A 22,495-nucleotide genomic window follows, 5' to 3' on the forward strand; every position below is an offset into this window, starting at 1 on the left:
GTTCACATATTACTGTAATTACAAATCTTTCACTTGGAAAAGTATTTTGGAGATACAGCAAAACCCAGACTAAAACGGTTTGGCAGCCACCCCCCGGCATCTTTGCCTAGTATTAGCTCTTTACCTAGTTTCATAGATAGATGTGGAAACAGAGAAATAGGTCAGTTAGAATTAGTTTAGCTTTCTTTTCATAATAATTCTCTCACAGACAATACAGACAAGCTGCACCTATAATTTTGCAATACTCTGCAATAAAAAAAAATAACTAAAAAAAATAAATAAATCTGTGGGGCTGTGCTGGAGTCAAGCATTTCCTTGTCTGCAAAAGTGGGTGCTAATTCTTTGTAAAGTATCAGTGTGAGTAAATCATTCTATTTAATCTGCCATTACTGTGTAAAATATTGATTATTGCTGGTTGTTTTCACAACTCCAAAGCCTGGAAAGGACAAAGGATTTTTAAATAACTCAAAAACTTCCTCTTGCTGCTACACATGATCACATCCTTAATCATCTCTCTCTCTCTTTCTCTCTCTCTCTCTCTCTCTCTCTCTCTCGCACACACACACACACACACACACACATACACACACAGTACAGTACAGTAAAACAAATCTGCACGAGTGGTTTTTGTGTGTGTGCGTCAGAATGTGCTGCACAGAAGCTCACCAGGGGAGGAGAGGTTTCCATCTCCATCTTTGAACCGGAAAAGCAGGGGGAACCGCAGCCCCCACATCTGAGACCCAGACTCCATGCTCCCACTTCCCATAATGCTCCCTGACACTCCCCACTCTGGGCACTGAGGATTTAGTCCTTATGTTAAACTCTTTAAGAACCCACTGTCTCCCCTCAAATCAATGCTTCACTGCGATCACCTCTGCCAACACAAAGCTCGTGATTCTTCAAATGGCTGAGGATGGCCTGTTATTATCTCTCTGAGGCAAACGATTCAGAGCATCGCTCCTTCACACACACTCACCGAGATTACGCCGTCTCAAGGGTTACAAAGGTTGATGGAGCCCAGTCATAAACTGTATAGGCTGCGTGGACGAGCTGTAAGAAGATTAAGTCAAGAAAGATTGAGGATGTTGACTGGGTGAAAGAGGGAGAGATGATGATTGGAGGCATCCAGTGTGCCGTGTATGCATACACTTGTGGTTATCTATATGTGTTTATATGAGTGTGGCTGTAGTTGGAAGAGAGAAACATGGCACCTCTTGGTTTGACACTTGACATGGCCCCTTTAAACTCTTAAGCAGAAACACTGAAAGTTTATAGAGACTCCAGATGGTAACAGCTGCTTCACAGTTAAACTTCACTTACTCCCACACACACACACACACACACACACACACACACACACACACACACACACACACACACACACACACACACAGAGCTGAAATTAAATTAAATTGGACAATGCTTTTCTGTCATTAAATTAAATGTCTTTTGGTTTCAGACTTTAGAAAAAAAAAGTGATTTAAAGACGTTAAGCGCTAACCATCTATGATGACCATTTTTAATTTTTTGGATTTTTTTTAATTTTCATTTTATGAACTTAATAACTGTTTAATCATAAATTTAATTAAATTCAAACTGGAACCTGTGCTTTTAATCTAGCAATGACAAGAAGTTCTTGTGGAGTTGCTATTTAATCTACAATTAAACGCTGCTGCTGACCAACTAAATTAGGGGTGTTAAACAAAGACTCCAAGTGTGAAATTTGCAGACAAGTCATTAATAATTATAGTTTTTCTATAAAATTCACTGCTTCTTCAAGTTTAGTGAGCATTACTACACAGGGGTAGACATGCTTGGGAAGTTAAAGTGTTTCTAGATCATGACAAGTTGTTTGAATCCCAAAGACGTGACATACTATTAAGGATGGGAATCGAGAAGTCCCAGCAGTCCAATTTCTTGGAATCGTGAGTCTGCTTGTCTATCAATCCCGCTTATGGGTTCTCGCTACAATCAGTTGACTTCAGTTCGTGTGTTGAAGGAGAAAAATGGCGGGGCAGTCCACAGGGTGGATACAGCCATTACTTTTATTTTTATTGCACAAAAGCATGAGAGCGCAATGGTAAAGTGCAAACTGCATCCAGGACAGAAATACTTCCAATAGTTATGCTGCTAAGACAACTTTTCAGCTCTTTTCAAGGACCTGCACAGACAGCATGCTAATGCTAAGCTAGCCAAGAACCCAGAGTGACGTTAAAGCTGAGTGAATATTGAGCTCAGCAGCCAGAAATCGAAGCTCAACAGGTAATAAACTGATGAGCAGTCAGACTCCAGCCTCCGTTTCTACGTGTTCATGTTTCTAAAGTAGAATCACTGTGGCGATCGCTTTCAAGTCTCTTTTTGCTGGTTTTCATTATTGCTTTGTAAAAAAAATCCTTTATTTAATACAACAAGAAAGATCCTGTGTGTGTCCTCATTAGATATGGATTTGTGTTGCTGTGTGGGACGATGGCCTATAGGTTTAAAAAGTTAAATAGTAATTATTTAAGGTCAGTTTATACAGTAACAAGAAAGTAATGTAACACATAGTATAACAAATTACCCTCTCCTGGGAGTGAGTAGAAAAGTGTTCTGTGTAATATGTGTAATAACCACTTTTTTGAGTAATGACCTCAATACTGATCACAACACAGAGAGGAAAACCTCCAACATATCCAAACATTTGAACACACAGCATGCAATTAATTTGTACAAATGTGATGTCTTTTATATGCTGCTTAGTGTAGGTGATGGCCGTCAAAGGGGAGCCAATGAAAATCGATAAGAGGATCAATAAGGATGCATAGGTTTAACTCATCCAGCCTACTTGAAATCACATTGGATTCTATGTCGCCCAAAAACTAAAATGAGTTTGACACCCTTGAACTGAATGTACTTTTACAGCCAAACTGTCACAGGTTTCACTGCTGTACTATGGCAAACTTAATTGTTATTTCTAGCCCTAAACTCTAAGGTACCGTATGTGCTTCTGCCATGTTCCCCTGTTTTTCACAGAGGGGTGAGGTTAGACAAGCACAAACACACACAGGCAATTCACGCTAACTTGACATTAAGCCAGACATCTGAAAATAACTCCTATCAATCACACAACAACCCAGTGAAGACAGAAGCTGCATAACAGTTGCCAAAATGAAGCTACCACCTCTGTACAGTCTTATGAACCAGTTTTTCCTCGCCTGCTGCACCGCAAGACACTCAGTTCTGTCTGTAGTCAAGGGCGATGAATCGGTCAGAGTCCAGGCCAACATCATGCCCTGCTGGATAGCGATCAGACACTGAGCAGGAAAGAAAGAGGGTTGCCAGATGCAACAGAGGGTTGCCAGTTTATGCAGCAGCTTATACACAAGTCAGGGTACAAAGAGAACTCACAACACGTGGTCATTCATCCAACCATCAATTTATTTCATTTCTGGTCTTCAGATGCCTACGTTGAATAAAGTTTAAAAAAGAAGCAAAAAAAACCCTGAGATAAATATGTTAGCATGGCTGGATATGCAGCAAGCTCATTTGATAGGCTATATCACCAGCTTGACAAATCTTATCACGTAGCATTATTTCATGCATGTCTAGCTAATAAGAGACATTGCAAAAAGTGCAGAAAAAAGCAGTCCCATCAGGCACCTCACACTGCCTTCGATCAGGCCAAGATTCAGCTGGTCGAGCACAGCCTGATATTAACCTGATGTTTTTTTCATCAGGGCTTATTTCTGACAGCTCTGTCTTCTGTGATCACATAATGAGAGTGCATACCATATTGCCAAAATGCCACAGCTTGCCCTTTTCAAGTTTCAGCTTGACACAGCCAAAGCTAAGCGTTTTCATTAAAGTTGCAATGTGTGCAGTTGAGAAAACTCCTCATATACAATGCACAGACTGTATACAAACAACTGGTGTTAAAACATCCTGACATGAGCTGGGGCCAGATTTGACAAAGAATCTGAGGAAACTGCACACTCATGCAGCAGTGACTTGTCAGTCACAACAGCCACACCCTAAAACATATCCTGCAATATTATCTATTTTACTCTTATTAGGACTGTAATTTAAAATACAGGCATCATCTTATATGAAATAAAACTTAAAACTAGAGACCATAAACTCATAGGGTAACTTTTTACTAAGGTCACAGATTTCATTAACAGCATGGCCATTTTCTCCAAACTTTCTACATATTTAGACTTTTTTGTAATCAGAGTCATAGCTCTCTGCTGCCTATTTCTTTAAGCTTCTGTGAGTGCAATGTCAACTATAGAATAGGATAGAATAGAATGGAATGGAATAGAATAGAATAGCCGTTTACTGTCATTGTACATGTACAATGAAATTATGGGTGCTCCACACCAACTGTGCAGGAGTAAAACATAAATAGTAAGACTGCAGCAATAAATAGCAAACAGAAGAAATAAATTGTGTTATGCCTTTCTAAATGGAGTCTTCACCTGCACAAATTTCCTCCAGATGCTTCGGTTTCCTCGCATCATTCAAAGGCAGTTTAGGATAATTGGTGATTTACAACTTTCTCTGCATGTGAGTGGGAGAGTGTGTGGCTATGTGTATCTCTATGTTAGCGCGACGATGGACTGGAGAACTCTACTGGGTATATTCTCCATCTGGCCTAATGATAGCTGAGATTCCAGTACATGGTGACCCTAATAAAAGTAAGATAAGTGTTTAAGGAAGGAAGGAAGGAAGGAAGGAAGGAAGGAAGGAAGGAAGGAAGGATGGAAGGAATGATTCAATTCAATTCAATTCAATTCAATTCAATAGCGCCAAATCATAATAACAGTTTCCTCAAATTGCTTTATATTGAAAGGTAAAGACCTACAATAGTACAGAGAAAACCCCAACAATGTGATGCCCCCCTAAGAGCAAGCACTTGGTGACAGTGGGAAAGAAAAAATCCCTTTTAACAGGAAGAAACCCCTGGCAGAGCAGGCTTGGGGGCTTGGGGAGAGAAGGCCTTCTCCTATGACCAGTTGGAAGTGAGGGGAGGAAGACAGGAAAAAAGGCATGCTGTGGAAGATAGCAAGCAATTAATAATAACTGATAATTAAATGCAAGTTGTGCATAAAAACATAGTGAGTGAAGAAGAAGCACACTTCACTCTCTTCCCTCTTCAACTCCCAGCAGCCTAGCCCTCCTGCAGCATAACTAAAGGAGAATTCAGGGTCACCTGATACAGCCTTAACTTTATGCTTTGCCAAAAAGGAAAGTTTGAAGCCAAATCATAAAAATAGAGAGCGTGTGTACCTCCCACAGAAGAGGGGCCTGAAAGCTGAAGGCTCTGCCTCCCATTCTACTTTTAAATATTGTAGGACTACAGCTAAACCATCAGTCTGAGAGTGAAGTGGTGAACTGGGGTTATATGAGGTCAATGGAAGGATGGATGGATCTGTTAAATCTAACACATACCCATACACACATCCCTTGTCTTCGGCAACGGGTTGACTGACTCTGTCCAAAGGAGATAAAAGATGGCTGCCATTATCCATAAAGCAAGCTAATAAGCATTCCACATAGTCATTGTTTATTCCAATAAAAAGCAAAATGCATGACTGTAGTATTTAATGCACAGCCATACAGGCCTCTTAAAACAGTTTTAACAAAAACTCCAGAAAACTACTGGCCATGGCCCAAAACAAGTGTATCAACAAAGACATGAAGTTTTCTTTTTATGCTTCAATTTCTGAAGAGAAATAACAAAAATGTAAATAATTAGTGAACTGTAAAGCTGCTGTGTTATACAATTTTGTTACATTTGTGTTCAGTCTTACAAACTAAGTTCATCAACCACACACTGACGCCTCATAGACAGATGTGAGAGTGGTAATGATCTTCTGATCAAACTGACCTATGAGCTACACCAGCATGTACTGAGACAAAAAAGGACTCACACACCCAGATTTTAATAGGGAAACCACCTTACTGTAATGTCAATACTTGAAAATTAATTAAAAAACTGTGTGAATTGTGTGAACTCGTTACATAAACAAAAGACTTTAAGTTTCACCAGTGGCCACCTGTCTTCCACCTACTAGTAGAGACAGTCCTGGTTACCAGAAACATGAAGATCATAAATCTGCCATGATTCACCAACTTGAGCTTGTTTAAGACAACAATGCCATGAGCTAGATCATTACTGGCTTATAGACCAACTCAATTACACTTCATCTTGACAGTTCTGACAGACTTCAGCTTCTACTTGTGTGTACATTTGTAAGCAGCTGCCAAGAAAACAACAGCAGGATGCAGTCGGGCACAACAGCATGTGGGAGTCTAAATGAGTTTCTTTTATAAAGCTTCTTTATAAAGATAAGGGTCTGTGGTTAACTATCACTCTATAGTGGGAGTGTTAAGTGTGCTGTATGGAAGAAGAGCACACTGTCATATTATATGTTGCATAATGGTACTTAACTGCTCCACCGCTACAACCATCATGCCATCTCTAACCCTTAGATACATTTGCACTTAGGTGCATGTTTGCATGTGTGCACAGCACCAAGTGCGTGATTACCACTGAGCAGGAGATGAAGAACACTTTGATGCTAATACACTTCTGCTTGATCCAAAGCTGCAGTCCACAAGGACAGAGAAAGCATTTCAAGTGTAACTGTTTAAGGTGCTGTCTCACAAAGGCGGCAGCAGCAGCAGCAGCAGCAGCAGCTGGCTTTCTGGACGACATTAATAAGCTGCTGCAGGTAATAACTTCAGCGGGTAAAGGAAAATGCCGCTGTGCTGAAAAATTCATATTTGCCCATGTTACCCTGATTTGTTGCTTAATAACATTACAGATGTTCACTTGATTCTTTTCATCCAGATATCCAAACACTGAATGGAACCGTTCAGTGCAATTCAGCTCTGCCTGCGCCACAGAGCCCATCTTCCTCAGCTCTCATTACTTTGAAAGACATAGAAGGGCTTTAGGTGCTGCTGGCTTTAACATTCAGTTTGGCCTCACAGTCCAGTCAAATTGAGGGTATTTAACCTTCAACCAGCAAAGACAGCCTAAGTCAATTCTATCATTTACAACAAGAGACTGACTTCTTGTAGAGACATTAAATTATTGTTTTACTTTACAGTAAATATGGCACAGCTGACAAACTAAACATAAACTTGGCCTTTTCTTCTCCCCTGTGTTATGAGGGGGAATACCATTGCTTTAAATACTTTGTTAATACATAGGTACACATGGGAGTACTTACGCACTAGCCCAGATGGTGGACCCTCTAATTTGAAATCCAAGGGTATAATTAAGAGACAAAAAAATTAAAAAGGAAAGCATGAGGATTTGCTGCTTCGACATGAAACGCGGCACAAATTACAGCAAGGAGAAGCTGGTTAGTGCGGTCATCATTATTAGATATTCACATTCAAACAAAATAGTCTCAGAGCAGGCGGCTCTCACTGGGGATCCGGCTGTTACTTTGAAGTGCAGCAGATAGACGCAAGCGTACCCTTTGCGTATTAATCTGAACTTGATGGCAAATTAAACGGGTGATATCAGATGACTTAGCGGACGGTTTCAAGTTCATTCCGGGGAGAACCCGTATTTGCACGGTTCAATTAAACAGCCAGCAGGCCTCCTCTGGCGATATGATGTTGGGAATGAAAAATGTTTTATTTCTGCAAGAAAAGCTGAAAATGCAATCAGTTCAAATGTATCCGTTGAACTTTGAGGGGCTGATGTAGAAGAGGTAAATAAAAATAGAGCCGGATGTGTTGGAAAGTGGATTGTGAGGCAGCTGCAGGTTTGTCTTATTTTAATGTAATCAGGGAAACTCGCCGTTTCCCTGATTACATTAAAACAATGTCTGTAAAACAATATAATAAAGGCGACCTGTGGTCCGTAAACGTCATGGTACGAATGTGTCCCGGACACCTTACAGTTAGGAGCACAAGTGTTTATCTTAGTACGTGTGGAAGTGACGCCTGATCGTCAGACCAGACACTTCACTCCAGAGCACCACTCTCCTCCCTGCAGCCGAAAAATCAAAACAATTTCCCTGTGAGCTTTGGCTGCTCGGAGGGAAACTGTAAACCTCTCAATTAAATACCTCATGCCGTTTGGGAAACAATGCCGTAGTGGGATTTTTACCAAGGCGATTAACTATGAATGAAGTTACTGCTAACTGCAAGATGTGGGATAGCGAAACAAATACCAAGAGTATCATGAGCATATTTAGGACTGCTGCACTTTTTAGTGCGAGTTGTGCTGTTTGTTTGTTTTTTCTCTTTAAAGAAGAGAAGCGCTTGTGCGTCGCGCTAAAGAGGAACTTTGGAGACGCAAACCCGTTGCAAGGAAAAGGCGAAGAGAAAAGTTTGACTTACCGGTGTCGAAATCATTAAAAGCCGCGGAAGAAATAAAGCCAGCGAGAAGCAGAGCAGAGGTGACGGTCCAGGAATCCATCGTGTGATTAAAGAGTCTGAATTCGCTCTCAGGTGAAGTGCAGCCTGACGGACGGGTGCGCAGAGCGGCAGGCTGCTGGACCGACTGACTGACTGGCTGTCTGACTTGCTGCTTGTCTGTCTGTGTCTGTGCAGGAGTCGCGCTTTGGCCGGTGTTAAAAAGTCCCTGAACTTCAAGGCAGGTCCTACAGCTACTACTACACTGACACCACTACGACGAGACCAGATAGTAGAAAACAGGGATCCTATTTCCAACCCATGTGACAGGAAATAGGGGCAATGGATTCAACCTGCAGCACTGGGAAAGCAGCAGAAAGAAAAGAGGAGGAGGGAGGGAGAGAGGGTGGCGCGATGGGGTTTTAAAGGTGGTCTCTGTGGTGCAATGAACAGCAGGTCCGCAAAGTTAAAAATCAAATCACATCAAAGCATAATAATCACAACTGACCGCAAACCAAGTTTAATATTACAGCTAAACTAAAACAATATAATAAATCAGTATCCAATACAATCACAACGACAATGAAGCATGTTTTAGGTCAACACGGGCAGAGTAGCGACACAGCTGGGGCTCAATACTACCATAAAGCAGGGCAGTTAATGGAAAACATGCTATAAGACTATAAGAAACACATTATAAACATTCTGAAATATTATTTTGTCTGTTTTTATGATGAGTCTAAATATAACTAATGGTCCACTGTGTTTGGAAACCATGCCCTCTCATGCACTGTGTTAAACAAAAGACAAGGAGAGGCCAAACATCCTTCTAATATAAGAAAATATGGTCAAAAGTGTGGAAAAGATGAAAAGTGAGTAAAGCCATAGTTTAGTATAGTCTCACATCTTAACACAAACGAGATTAACTGGAGGAATGAAGCTGGGGAAACTACTTGTTAAGTATTTCTTGGAAGAAATTACTTTTTTTGGCGGGATTTCTGATCAAAAAAACTTAACAAATCACAAAACATTTAAGGCCTACATTTATTTATATATTTATCTGCGTTTTGCTTTATTTATTGTTCATGTGAAAACCTTTAATTGTTCGTAAAGAAAACACAACTATCACAATCTAAAATCGGAAAGTCAGATCCTAATTCTACGGTTCCTCTTTTGCATATCTCCACCGAAGCTTGTCCAGCCCTATTCACTAATAGAAACAGGTGCACTGAGTGTACAAGCCCACTGTGAGCACTTCTCGGCCCTTTATTATTACATTACAGTCAGTCAGTCTGACCTCGTGAGAAACAGCACCCTCACGTGTTTAACAGCAATCACCATGAAGCACTGAGAACACGCTTTCAAGCCCAAACAGCAGCCCGTTAGACTAAAAGTAGTATGATTCCGCCATGCTGAAAGGGGGGTGGGAAAGCTCAACATTTATTTGGCCAAAAAAGACTGGGTTGAGAAGGGGTGTTCTGGGAAAGTAATCTAGCATGACGTGTGCCCTTTGGACAAATGCGACTGTGTGGCCTTGAGATGCTTGCTGGTAAAAGCTTAACTTGTTTTAAATTCAAAGACTGGGACTGTTTAGGAGAAAGGAAGTTCTTAGAATTTAACTACGTTGGACGTTTGCTATGACTGTGACTTTTTTGTTTGTTTGTTTGAATTGCATTACTGTAGAACAGCCAGCTTTTAGTCTGACATATTTAAGGAATATTATATCTAAACCTAAACCTAAAATATTCACCTGTGGCAGTCGAACTCAAGTACTGTACACGTCTGCTACTTTATACTTACTCTATAGTCTTAATTATTCCAGTCAATTAATAAAATGTGTAGCTATCTTCTGACTAATTAATGTACTATTGTGTTCATCCATAACCACCGATTTTGAATGTCTTGAGAAGCAAAATGTGAAAGGGGTTAACATTGTAGGACAGAAAAGTTTGTAGCTTTTCAATACCCTTCAAACCTGTAGAGCCTTTATCAGCACCAGCCTCCATTTAGAATTTGCTATAGCAGTTTCTGAGGAGGAAGTTTGGACCATTCCTCGTGAAACTGTTACAGTTCATTAAGATTTGTTGGATGTCTAGACTGAACAGCCCTCTTCTGACCACACCATTTCAACTGGGGTAATGCCAGGACTCTCACTTAAGCCTTAAAAAACACATTTTTTCTTCTTTGGAACTATTCATCTGTTTATTTCCTTTAAATTGTTGCATCATCCAACCGTTCATGAACTTACTGCTGCCCTGAAATTGTCGTTATGCAGTTTCTGTTTCTCTCTATCTCCTCTTGCTTGAGAAGTTCAGATTTGTTAGACTCTATATGGATTTACATTTCCAACCTAGCCTCATTTTCTTAACTAAAACACATGACCAGGTTCACTAAAATCTTCCTCTGGCTTTTATTGTTATTATTACTCCAAATGTCCTTAAAGACATGACGGCTGTTTTTGTGCTGTCAGTTCAGCCAGATAGTATTTATTTACAATTTAGGGCTTAGATAATATCAGATGGCAATTTCTTTGGAATGCCAGTGAGGCCATAAACAGTTTTTTCTGCAATTATGTGAACAAAATTGTGTTTATTATTTTAAATATGGTGTGTTATGTGTTTATCCTCACACAAACAGATTTTGTGCCAGTGGGATAAAAGAAAACATCCTGTCCATGTGAAAATGAATGTGAATTGGCGCTATCAGTCTGAGATGCTGTGCAGTTTAAGTAGCAAGGCTTCCTTTGTCTTCTTTGTATCTGTGTGTGTGTGTGTGTGCGTGCATGTGAGTCCGTATGTCTGATTGCGTGCTGGGCTTGTCTGTACATGCTGCCCGGCCACATTCCTTGTGGTCTGCTGGAGTTACTGTAATTCTGTTCTCCCTTTTTGCCGTCTTCAGAAATAAGCTGGCACTTCCACACATCTCATTCACACTTATTTATTTAGTTATCATCCATATTTTTGGCATTTTGCCCTTTAGGAATTCTGATTGTTTTCCTTTAAGTACGTTTCTTCCAGTATCACGTGTATGGATTTTTAGCATGGGTGGCTGCAGCAGAGCCCCTCACCCTGCTATGTGTCCTGACTGTTGAGTTATACAGGATGGGGGCTGGAGGTCACAGCAAGAATAATCCACTGAGATGTATTAGAAAGTACTTCAGCATCCCTGACCTGCCTGCCAATGCGAAGTTATGCATAGCTGAATAAGAAGTTGGCCAAGATGCTTTGAATTCACAAATTCGGGGCCAAGACTATGTCATGTCCTTGTTCTCTCTTGGGTAAACACGAGTGCCTAGCCCTGAATCTTAATGTCACATTTCTTTCTTTTGTAGCTGAATATTATTTCTCCATCTAGGCTTTTGCTCTTGGCATTTCAGAGAACCATATTATATAGAGCCCCTGGGTCACAAATGGCCCATACAGAGTTTGCTGGTTCTGACATTTCTGCTGCTACCTAAAGTTTGATGTTCCGATTTCTTGAGATAGTGAGCAGCACGGTGTCATTGTGGTTAGCACTGTTGCCTCACAGCAAGAAGGTCCTGAGTTCAATTCCACCATCAGATGTGTGGAGTTTGCATGTTCTCCCCGTGTTTGCGTGGGTTCTCCCCGGGTACTCTGGCTTCCTCCCACAGTCCAAAAACATGCAGTTAATTGGAAACTCTAAATTGCCCATAGGTGTGGGTGCGAATGGTTGTCTATGTGTTAGCCCTGCGCCAGACTGGCGACCTGTCCACAGTCTACCCCGCCTCTCGCCCTAAGACGACTGGGATAGGCTCCAGCACCCCTGCGACTCTGATAAGCGAATGGATGGATTGTTTTGATTACCATAATTGTAATTCAACCAATCACATTAGTAATAACAAAATCACTGGTCTGTATTGTATCTTTGGATTGTTTCTTGGGTGTTGAGAACATTTAAAGATGATCAGATGAGGCTATTACCAAAATAATCAAGACTATCACTAAAAGGAATTATCAGGTATAAAAATGATCCGGGAAAGTTGAAAATGGTTAAAGGGGACACTAACGAGAGTGATTTATATTATTATTGCTTGGATCACACATTATTGTTGCAATAGGACTTTTTTCAACACCCACGCCAGAAAAATCACAAGAATACCTGAACTATCTGTATATCCATAACTAAAGCTATCTCCTAAGAAAGAAAACTCGAATGTAATTTGATGGATTAATCTTAAAAACTAGCACATCCCAGCAGGGACAGGCAACACTTCTGAGGCTAAAATTAAGGAGAACTGGGACGTGCGTCTCGCACCCTTATGAACAAAAACTCCTCCGTTTTTTTTTCTTTTTGGCTGCAACGTGACAAGAAGAAAGATATTTTTTCTCCCTCTTTGACATCAACACTGAGTCACTGTTTGCTGTCGGGATCATTCTCCTCAGTGCCAAAATAATCTCTGCCATCGCCTGGCTCATTACACTAATTAAAAACAAAACACCCTGGCACACACATTGACGCACAACTCCTTTTGTCTAGTCCTATGGGGGACACAGTGAGTCAATGCGATTACTCAACCAAAGCATCTGGTTGTTGTTTGAAGTCTGTGCGACCTGGCCAACACCCCCCCTCCCCCCTCCCCACATGGCCACATCAGTGTCTATATGATCCACATCATTAGTGGTTGCACACACACAACACAACACACATTACTGTGACACTCTATGACCCCAGCAAAGATCCGCCAAAGTGGGCTCTCTTTGACAAATGACTGCTTCTGGCCTTTTCTGAACCAGTAACGACTCCCCAACCACCATCTTCTCTCAACTCTCATGCCCTGCGTACACACCTGTACAGGCCCCTGAGCTTACCCGTGTTCAAAGCCAAGATAAAAGCCACTGTTTATATCCAGCCACCTGCATATAACCATCAGCCGCTGTAGCAGCACGGCCCCTCCTCCTCCGCCTCTCTTCACTGACACACACAGCAGTCATCCATCTTGCTCAGCCTCCCAGGTCTCTAATTAGTCTCCGGGTGGGTGACACCCTCTGGAATGTTTATTGTAACATCTTTCAGCTATATCTGCTTTAAAAGAGAGACAAAAAGAGGAGAAGAAGAAACAGTCATAGAAGCAGAGAAAGAAAGACGGAACAGGTTTCTATAACATAACATACAAATTAAATTATATTCATTTATTTCATTTTACATATATAATTTGGGTTAATAGACTCATTCTTATATAGCACTTTTCAACTTTCAACTCATTCACACATTCATAAAAGCATTTTTTATGCCTAAGTTCTTTTCTGTCTGCATCTGAGGGCAACTTGGGGTTCATCATTTCACCCAAGAATACTTTGGCACACAGACCAGCACAGCAAGCTACTGAAATACAAAGCTTCCAATTAACAGATCACCTGTTTTACCTCCTGAGCTCCTCAGCCAACTCAACCACAAACAATCAGCCACTACATTAGGTACACATTGCTAGAACTGGGTTGGACCCCCTTTTGCCTTCAGAACTGCCTTAATTCTTCATGGCATAGATTCAACACAGTGCTGGAAACGTTCCTCTGACATTTTGGTCCATTCCAACATGACAGCACGTTGCAGCAGTTGTTGCAGATTTTTTTGCCTGCATATCCACAATGTGAATTTCCTGTTCCACCACATGACAAAGGCACTTGTTTGGACTGAGAACTTTTGACTGTTGCCATTTGAGTACAGTGAACTCATTATCATGTTCAAAAAACTAGTTTGAGGTAGGTGACATGATGTTAGCCACCATCACAGTACGAGTACACTGTGGTAATAAAAGACTTTGCTGGTTAAACAATACTCATTTGGTACTATGGAGTTCAAAATATTCTCCACATGATTACGTCACCAGCAGCCTAAACTGTTGATGCAAAGCAGGATATATCAATGCTTTCATGTTGTTTATACTAAATTTGGATCCCATCATGCAAATGTTGCAGCGAAATGGAAACTCATCAGACCAGGCCACTTGTTTTGCTCAGGGAGGCTGCCCCTCCCTCAGTGGATAAACTCCGAGCACAAAAACAAAATGACCTGGTGACGCTGCAACCCAGGACTCATTTTTTAGGCACAATGAATGCACATCATTCATGTTTCTTGCACCTTGTCTATCAGGCTCACTGGCCAAACACATTGGAGGCCTCAAAAACTTTTATAACCAAACCAAAAACCAAACCTAAAGCATTTCAACTCTTGTAAACCAGACCCTGGTTCCTGCATAAGTGATCATTTCTTTTTTCGGAAATCCCATAAAAAGTGATGGATTTATTTGGTGATGCAAGACAATTTACTGGGGAAAGGGTGGCAACAACAGCAGTGGTGCAGAGAAACAGCAGAAAAATAATTCTTTAAAAAAACAGTAAAAATATTTTTAATTGCTGAGAGTAGAGCTCTACCAAGCCACAAATTTGTATTACATACAGCCTATTAAAGTACAACAGACATAAATGAAAATCTATGAGTTAGACAAACCAAAAAAACAATCCTCTAAAACATTGTTTTGTTTATTATTGGATTAACACACTAAAACTGAACCAATGAAAGCAGATTTTTTAATTTAAAGCATAAACAAACCAAAGTTTTGGTTTCTGGTGGCTATCAGAATGAGTTGTAAACTCAAACATAAAATTACCTTATTGCTGTATAAAAATGAGCTACACTCTCTGTCAATTCAATTCAATTCAATTTAGTTTTATTTCTAAGGTTTTGTACATCAGGAAACAATAAAAAATTATCTGGGCCTTACTAAGTGTTAAAATTAGGTAAATACACGCTGAGACGAACAACAATACTTGATATGTTACTCTGTGCGAAACACAGATGCAGTGTATAAAAAATTAAGTACGCCTCATGATTAACCAGCTTGTAGATCCACATTTAGCAGCAATAACTTGAAGTCAATTTTGGCCCTCCCTTCTTTACAATGTTGTTTCAGTTTAATTGAGGTTTGCAGACATTTGTTTATGCACAGCTCTCTTGCAGTCCTGCCGGTCTGGAATTTGACTGGGCCATTGCCTCACCTTTTCTTTTTCAGCCATTCTGTTGTAGATTTGCTGCTGTGCTTGGGAGCATTGTCATGTTGCATGACCCAGTTTCGGTTAAAGTTTAGCTGTCAAACAGATGGCCTCACATTTGACTCTAGAATACTCTATGCACTGGTGGACAGAGTAGGAATTAATCTTGGGACCTACTTTATGACAATCATTTTTTAATGAATGTAGCTCCGTTAGTGAGATGGGGGCAAATCAAAAGCAGCCTTATAAATAACAATATATCAGTGGTCGAGTCAAGGACATGAAAAACAGACCACCTAATCTGAACATGCAACAAAAGTGGTCAGTAAGAGCTTTAAAGATGGTAATGAATCTCAGTGCTCCATGACAGACAGAATTCAGCATGTGTAAGCACTGTGAGGACACATGCATATAAATCACATCACCATAATCAAGCACAGACATAAAAGAGAAAAACAAAAGTCTCTTTTTTGGATTTCAGGAAAATCCAGTTGTTATTTCAGTTTTTTCGCCGGTTGCTGAATGTGAGGTGTATGTGCTTAATAGTTGGCACGAGGAGTTTGTGTTGATATGCTGCTTGGTTTCCACCAAATGTGGCTTTTTGCATTTACAGCCAAATATCTCCGTGGTCTCGTCTGTCCAAAGGAAATTGTTCCAGAAGTCTTGTGGTTTGTTTAGATGCAACTTTGCAAATCTAAGCCATACTGCCATACCCTTCAAGAGGCTTTCTCCTGGCAACCCTTCCAAACAAGCCATTCTTGCTCAGTATTTTTCTAATTACACTGTCATGAATTTTAACAGTTAACATGCTAAGTGAGGCCCGTAGCTCTGGGTCTTTTGCAGTTTCTATGAGCACTTTATGGTCTGACATTTCTGTGAATTTGTAGGGACGTCCACTCCTGGGAGAATTGGTAACTATCTTGAATGTTATGATTAATCTTTCTCACTGCTGAATGATGGACTTCAAATTGTTTGGAAATGGCTATAAAAACCTTTCCAGATTAGTGTGCAGCAATAACTGTGCTATAATTCTCTAAGATTATTGCTAATGTCTTTCCTCCTCATCACTGATCTAACACACGTGGTCCCAAAGTTAAAAGAAACCTATAATGCTCCTTTCTAGGTCCATATTTTGATGAGTGTCTTTGCATGAGTCATAGTTCAAAGTAACCTTTATTTATCTCAAATTGGGCCTTGGTACAGCCGTTCACTTCATTCGCTGTCTGAAACAATCTCCTATCTATGTATCTTATAGATAGATAGATAGATAGATAGATAGATAGATAGATAGATAGATAGATAGATAGATAGATAGATAGATAGATAGATAGATAGATAGATAGATAGATAGATAGATAGATAGATAGATAGATAGATAGATAGATAGATAGATAGATAGATAGATAGATAGATAGATAGATAGATAGATAGATAGATAGATAGATAGATAGATAGATAGATAGATAGATAGATAGATAACCCTAACCCTGATTATGAAGATTCGTAGAGGTGTAACAATTCTGTTTTTTTTTTCCTGCTAATTTTTTCTTATTTATGTCCTCTGTCAAAATTAAAGACAGTGGTATGAAATAAACAGTGGATTTGGAGAATTGTTATACTCTTACTGAGTAGGATAAATGATAAAAACAGTGTAGATAAGGACATCACGGTTGTTATTATCATCATTCCTCCAACTCATCATAGACTAGGGAAAGAGCCAGAAGCTCGTTGGCGAATTGTTCCGGACTTCCTGCTATAAAGTCCCTAATCAGAGCATTCATTTGTGATACATCTTTATTGTGGGCTGACAGTGACAGAAAATCTGATTCACAGGAAGACACAGAGGAAGAGAAGCTAATGGAAAACTGAGCATATCTGCGGTATCTCTTATTTATCTCGAGAACTTATGGAGCATACAGGTCCAAAGCCATGGCACTAAAGCTCAAATTTAGCTTCTAAACAACAAAACAATTTATCATTGGGACTGCTCATGTGAAACCTAAAAGTCTACACAGACTCCCTTTAATTCTGGTTTCTTTGTAGACTTGTGAAAGATTCTTCAAAGGATTTCAAAAAGTGGTCACCAGGCCTGAATCAGCATTAATTCAAATCCTCATTTTGAGCACAAACAGTTCCAGCAGTTTACCTTTGTGGCATATATTGAGGGCCAATTGCAAACATGCTGTGATGGATAGGTTTTTCATGTCACCTAAGCAGGGTATGCAAACCAGGCAACACAGTCCACCATATGCATAATGTAAACTTCTGAGAAACACACTTTGAGGTTCCAAAACATGGTATGGCTACAGCGTTTACACAAGCTACACAAAAGGATGATGGCAAGGGTCTTGACGTCACATTTAATTCCGCGACTAAACACTTTATGGCCATGGGAAAACAGAAACAAAGGTCTGTAGAGTCACATAACTACAATGACAACACTCATGAGCCTCGTTACAGGTCTCAGAGTGCAAAGACAAATGTATGTTTACAGGTTTATGGCTTCAGCATATAAACAAGGCCAACCCGACCCCGGCACGGTCACTGTTAATATGCCATGTTGTGCTGTTGTTTGGTTGGTCTCCCATTACATCGTAGTCACAAATTGAAACGAAACGACATTCTTACATGCAATCCATGAACAGTCAGTTCACAAAGCATGTCAAATCCTTGCTTGCAAAGTGAAACTGAGTTGTAGTCAGGACTAGGTTTGGAGGTTCTGCTGCTTGAAGTTCTAAGAAATGATCATAAAGTACATCCAGTAAACTCCAGAATACAGTGGTTTTTCATATTAATCATTTGTTTTGTTTTTTACTGTGTTTCCTTTCTGGCTTCAGTCTATGCGCTAAGTTAGCCAGCTGCTGGCTCCAGCAACATATTTACTGGAAAAAAATGTGGAATCAATTCTCTTTAATTTAAAGCACAAGGGGGAAAAATAAAATAAACCCATTTCCCAAAATATCAAACATTTCCTTAAAAGCTCATTTTAAATGAATTTCTCTTCAGAGTCTATGTAGAGAGACACGTAGACTCACCGGCCACTTTGTTAGGTACACCTACTCAACTGCTCTTTAACACCAATATGTAATCAGCCAGTCACACAGTAGCAATTTAGTGCATTTAGGCTTGTAGACATTTACACCCAGCATCAGAATGGGGAAGTAAAGTGATTTCAGTAGTTGTGAACATGCATAGTTGTTGATGCCAGACATGCTGGTGTGTTTCAGAAACTGTTTATCTGTTAGACATTTGCAGCAGAACTGTCTCTAGGATTTACGGAGGTCAAAGTAAGAGAGCATATCTAGTAAGTGGTAGCTTTCTATCTTCTTAATGTCAGAGGCAGAGATGCTCATACTGTTTGGAGCTGACAGGATGGCAACAGTAACTCAAATAATTACTCATTACAACCAAAGTATGCAGAAAAGCATCTTTGAACGCACAAACCATCAGAGCACTGAAGTAGATCGGCTGCAGCAGCAGAAGACCACACTGAGTGGCACTTCTATCAGCTGAGAAGAGGAAACTTAGATTACAAATCACATGGACTTACCAAAACTGGACAACAGAAGATCGAGAAAAGATCGTCTGCTTTGATAAGTCTCGATTTTGGTTCCAACATGAAAAAATGGAAGGGTGAAAAATTTGGTGCAGCCATCATGAAATCATCGATCCAGTGTTTGTTGTATCAGCGGTGGTGGTGTAACTGTGTGGGGGATATTTTCTTGGCACACTTTGAGCCACTCAGTGCCAACTGAGCATCATTTAAATGCCACAGACTACCTGACTATTGTTGCTGACCATATCCATCCATTTATGTCCACACTCTACTCATCTGCCCAAGACTGCAGGTTACTGAGACATGTTCCGAAGCTCAAATGATTGCTGCTCAAATGGCCTCAGTGGTAACCAGGTCTCAATAGAGCACCTTTAGGATGTGGTTGAATGTGAAATTTGTATGTTGGACACGTAGCCAACAAATCTGCAGGAACTCTGTGATACTATTATGGTTTAAAAGCCAACAGAGGGTTCGACACCTCGAAAGGTGTAACTAACAAAGCCTCTGGTGAGTGTACAATTTGCCACATAGAACGTGGTGTGTTTGGTAAGCTTGATATAGAATACCTTTATCTAGGGCTGAATATATGGTGTATAATGCAAAAAAACCCCCACAGAAAATTAAGACATTGCATTGATAAATATTCTATTCAAAATAGGCAATAAGTGTTTTGTTATTCTTTTTAGTGAAAAAGTAATAAATAAAAATTTAAAAAGTTATTATTTCATGAGACTATAGTAAAACAAAATAATAGTGTTCTGATGAGACAAAGAATATATTTGATAAACAGGGGAACTAGGCAAAGTCTGCCATTTTTTGCTTAAAGGAAACAATTAGCTGATTAGCAAAATATATTAATTAAACAATTCTTTTAGTTTTGCAGTTAAAAGTTTTTAATTAATTCTCTTTCAATCCTCAAAGTTATGTGTGAATAAAAAAATGCGAGTGCTGAATTCCTAAAGTTTATAGACATAGATTAGAGTAGTGCAGCAGTGACATGAATACTTATGAGATCTTTGACCTTGTGAGTTTGGACGCACTGAGGAAGAGAGAGAAAATAGTGAATCACAGCAATAAGAATTCATAATGAGACAGAGAGAAAAATAAAGGACCTTCAAAGCCCTGGTGATATTTATCGCACATCCATAAGCAGGTATATCCAGACACAAACAGAGCAGAACATCCAGAGACATCACAAGCAAGTGCGCCTAGACAGTAAACAAAATCTGCCTCCAGGGCCTCTGAATGTGGGCTAAACAGATACAAAACAGAGTGCGACAGTGTCTTGAAAGTGAGCATAAACAATTGTGAATGAATCATTTCATGCACTCAGTAGACTCAATAGAAGTCGGTCAAGCTGGTTGCACCAGGTTAAATGATAGTGAAAAAGCACTTGTGCTTGAAGCACTGAATATTTAGATGTTTTTGATTAATGACAGTAAATGTAAAAAAAAAAAAAAAAAAAAAGATACCAGCCCAGGCTTGCCTTCGTCTCTACTGGCATGGTTTCATTCGAAAGATATCTCCAGTGCATGTGTGTGGTGTCTCTGTACTACGACTCACACGGTTTCAGACTACGTGCACACCCACTCAGAGACACACACAAAAATCCTTAGAGGGAAACATGCACATGCACAAAACAGACTTTTAATTCTTTCTTTATCATATCTATTCATCGTACAAGTTCCACAGCGCATGATAACGAGGAAAAAGGAGGAAAAAACAAACCAAGCATGGAGGAATATGTGCCTTTTGAAGTTGTCTTTCTTCTTGGAATTGGGTTTGGCGTAACGTGGCTACTTAAGCAGATCATTAAGTGTAATGGTTGGCGAGGATTGCAAAGCTTTATCTCTAATGGCAAGAACAAAGTTCTTGATGATCTGGGGGATTCTGGAGCTGGATTTGATGGGAATTCCCATGCCTGCTGGAACAGTTTACTTTGAAACATTTTGATCTGTGCTAACAGACAGGTGCTATCATAAATCTATAGTCAGGGAATTACTGACTCAGCTTTACATACTGGGACTTGGGCATATAGGGATAAAGTTATCCTTTGACAGATTACTGTATATCTAGAGCTTGGAGGTTCTGCCCCGGACTGACGCCAGTATTTTAATGCCTGCCAGTGACACGTGACAATAAATCAAAGATTTAGAAATATAAATGGGCAAAAAAAGAAACCTGGAATGAATATATACTGTGAAAAGCATAGCATGCAGAATATCCATCTCACAAACCATCAGATCATCTGACTCAGCTTGAAAAGGAACCCAAACATGTGGCAGAGTCATGAAGAATGATCCCAGGTACAAGAAAAGCAACGAGTCCAGCAGCCATTTGTATATTTGATGTCATCTGGAGTGTGCCTATGCTTAGAAAAGATTGATAAAGTATAGTATTGTACAAATCCTCATTTAAACTCATAAACTAATATTCTTTTACAACTAACAACCTAAACCTACAAACCTGATGTCGTTCTCAGTTTGGTTCTGAGTAGACCACACAACATTAAACCATGTGGCTGTAAGTAGGATCTAATCAACACAGATGGAAAGAAATCACAAAGTGTGCAGGCAGCTTTTCATGCTTGGTGAATAGAGATAGGGAAAGGACTGAAGTTGGTCACAGGACAAACGAATTCATATCTGCAAGGGCTGAACTTATTCATAAACAAACAGGCAGCACAAAGAACAACTGCATCTTTGCACACCATGAAGAAATACCAGGGCGTACATCTTTATTCATGAGAACAATACATCTGAGCATAAAAGTTTATTTTGAAAATGGTTGCTATTTCTTTCAGTAGAGAAATCGGAACGGGATGTTGTTTGAGGATTATGAGCGCCAAAATGATTTCTTAGCAAGAGAATAAGCTTTGATTTTTTTCCCCCTCTGGGCAAATAGAAAGTGAACACCAACAATCTTTATTTATTTTCTCCTCGCACTTTTCTTTTGTTGATGCCTTCCACCGCTTTGCATTTGAATCCCTCAAAAATCAGGAAATCGCTTCCACCCAGCTTTCGTATTTATGAAAACACGTGTTTCCAAGAGCCTGCAATGAATTTATATTTGGTACAAGCTGCGTAGTGCATCTCACTCCCTTGGCAATGTGCCCGTCCACAAGCTTTCCATGGAGGTTTGTCCCCCCCCCCAGTTTCCACAGATCCCGTTGATTGATTCGCTGTTTAATGGCTTCCTGTGCTGGGCATAGCATACGACAAACATCTGTAAGGGTGGATCGGGCATACTGGTTCTCTTTTGCTCTGCTACGCTCATCTGTGGTGTAGTAAAGTGAGGTATCTGCCTTTACTGTGGCCTGAGAGAATGACGTGCTCCATTATAAAAAGCACTGACTCCACTGAAAAATGAGCCATGGGTCCTAGCGGCCACTGGTTGCTGAGTGGCTCATAGTGCCTCAGGGGATGAAGTTTAGCCTCAGATGTTGATGACAGATGATTTAGGGGGTGGGGGGTTATAGCAGCTGGGCTACGAGTGATAAAGTTATACTGAGTGTTAATGTCCAGAGTAGTTTGAAGACTCATCTCTTTGAGTCGATACAGAAGCTAAG

The 22,495-nt window shown here is 40.1% G+C and overlaps 1 protein-coding gene across 2 annotated transcripts in view; it reads right to left on the minus strand.

Moving 5' to 3' along the window:
• kremen1 (kringle containing transmembrane protein 1) overlaps nucleotides 1-8,658 on the minus strand; it is a 61,358-nt gene extending 52,700 nt beyond the window's left edge. For both annotated transcript variants that reach the window (XM_085367501.1, XM_085367500.1), the window contains exon 1: nucleotides 8,347-8,658. In XM_085367501.1, coding sequence (XP_085223627.1) covers nucleotides 8,347-8,425 — 79 coding nt within the window. In that variant the 5' untranslated portion in view covers nucleotides 8,426-8,658. The remainder of the gene's footprint in view (nucleotides 1-8,346) is intronic.
• Between the last annotated feature and the right edge of the window lie 13,837 nt (nucleotides 8,659-22,495).

Source organism: Diplotaxodon limnothrissa, linkage group LG12 (genome assembly GCF_057381915.1).
Source record: "Diplotaxodon limnothrissa isolate DT_005_m linkage group LG12, D_limnothrissa_male_GT1.1, whole genome shotgun sequence".
In the NCBI taxonomy this organism is placed as follows: Eukaryota; Metazoa; Chordata; class Actinopteri; order Cichliformes; family Cichlidae; genus Diplotaxodon; species Diplotaxodon limnothrissa.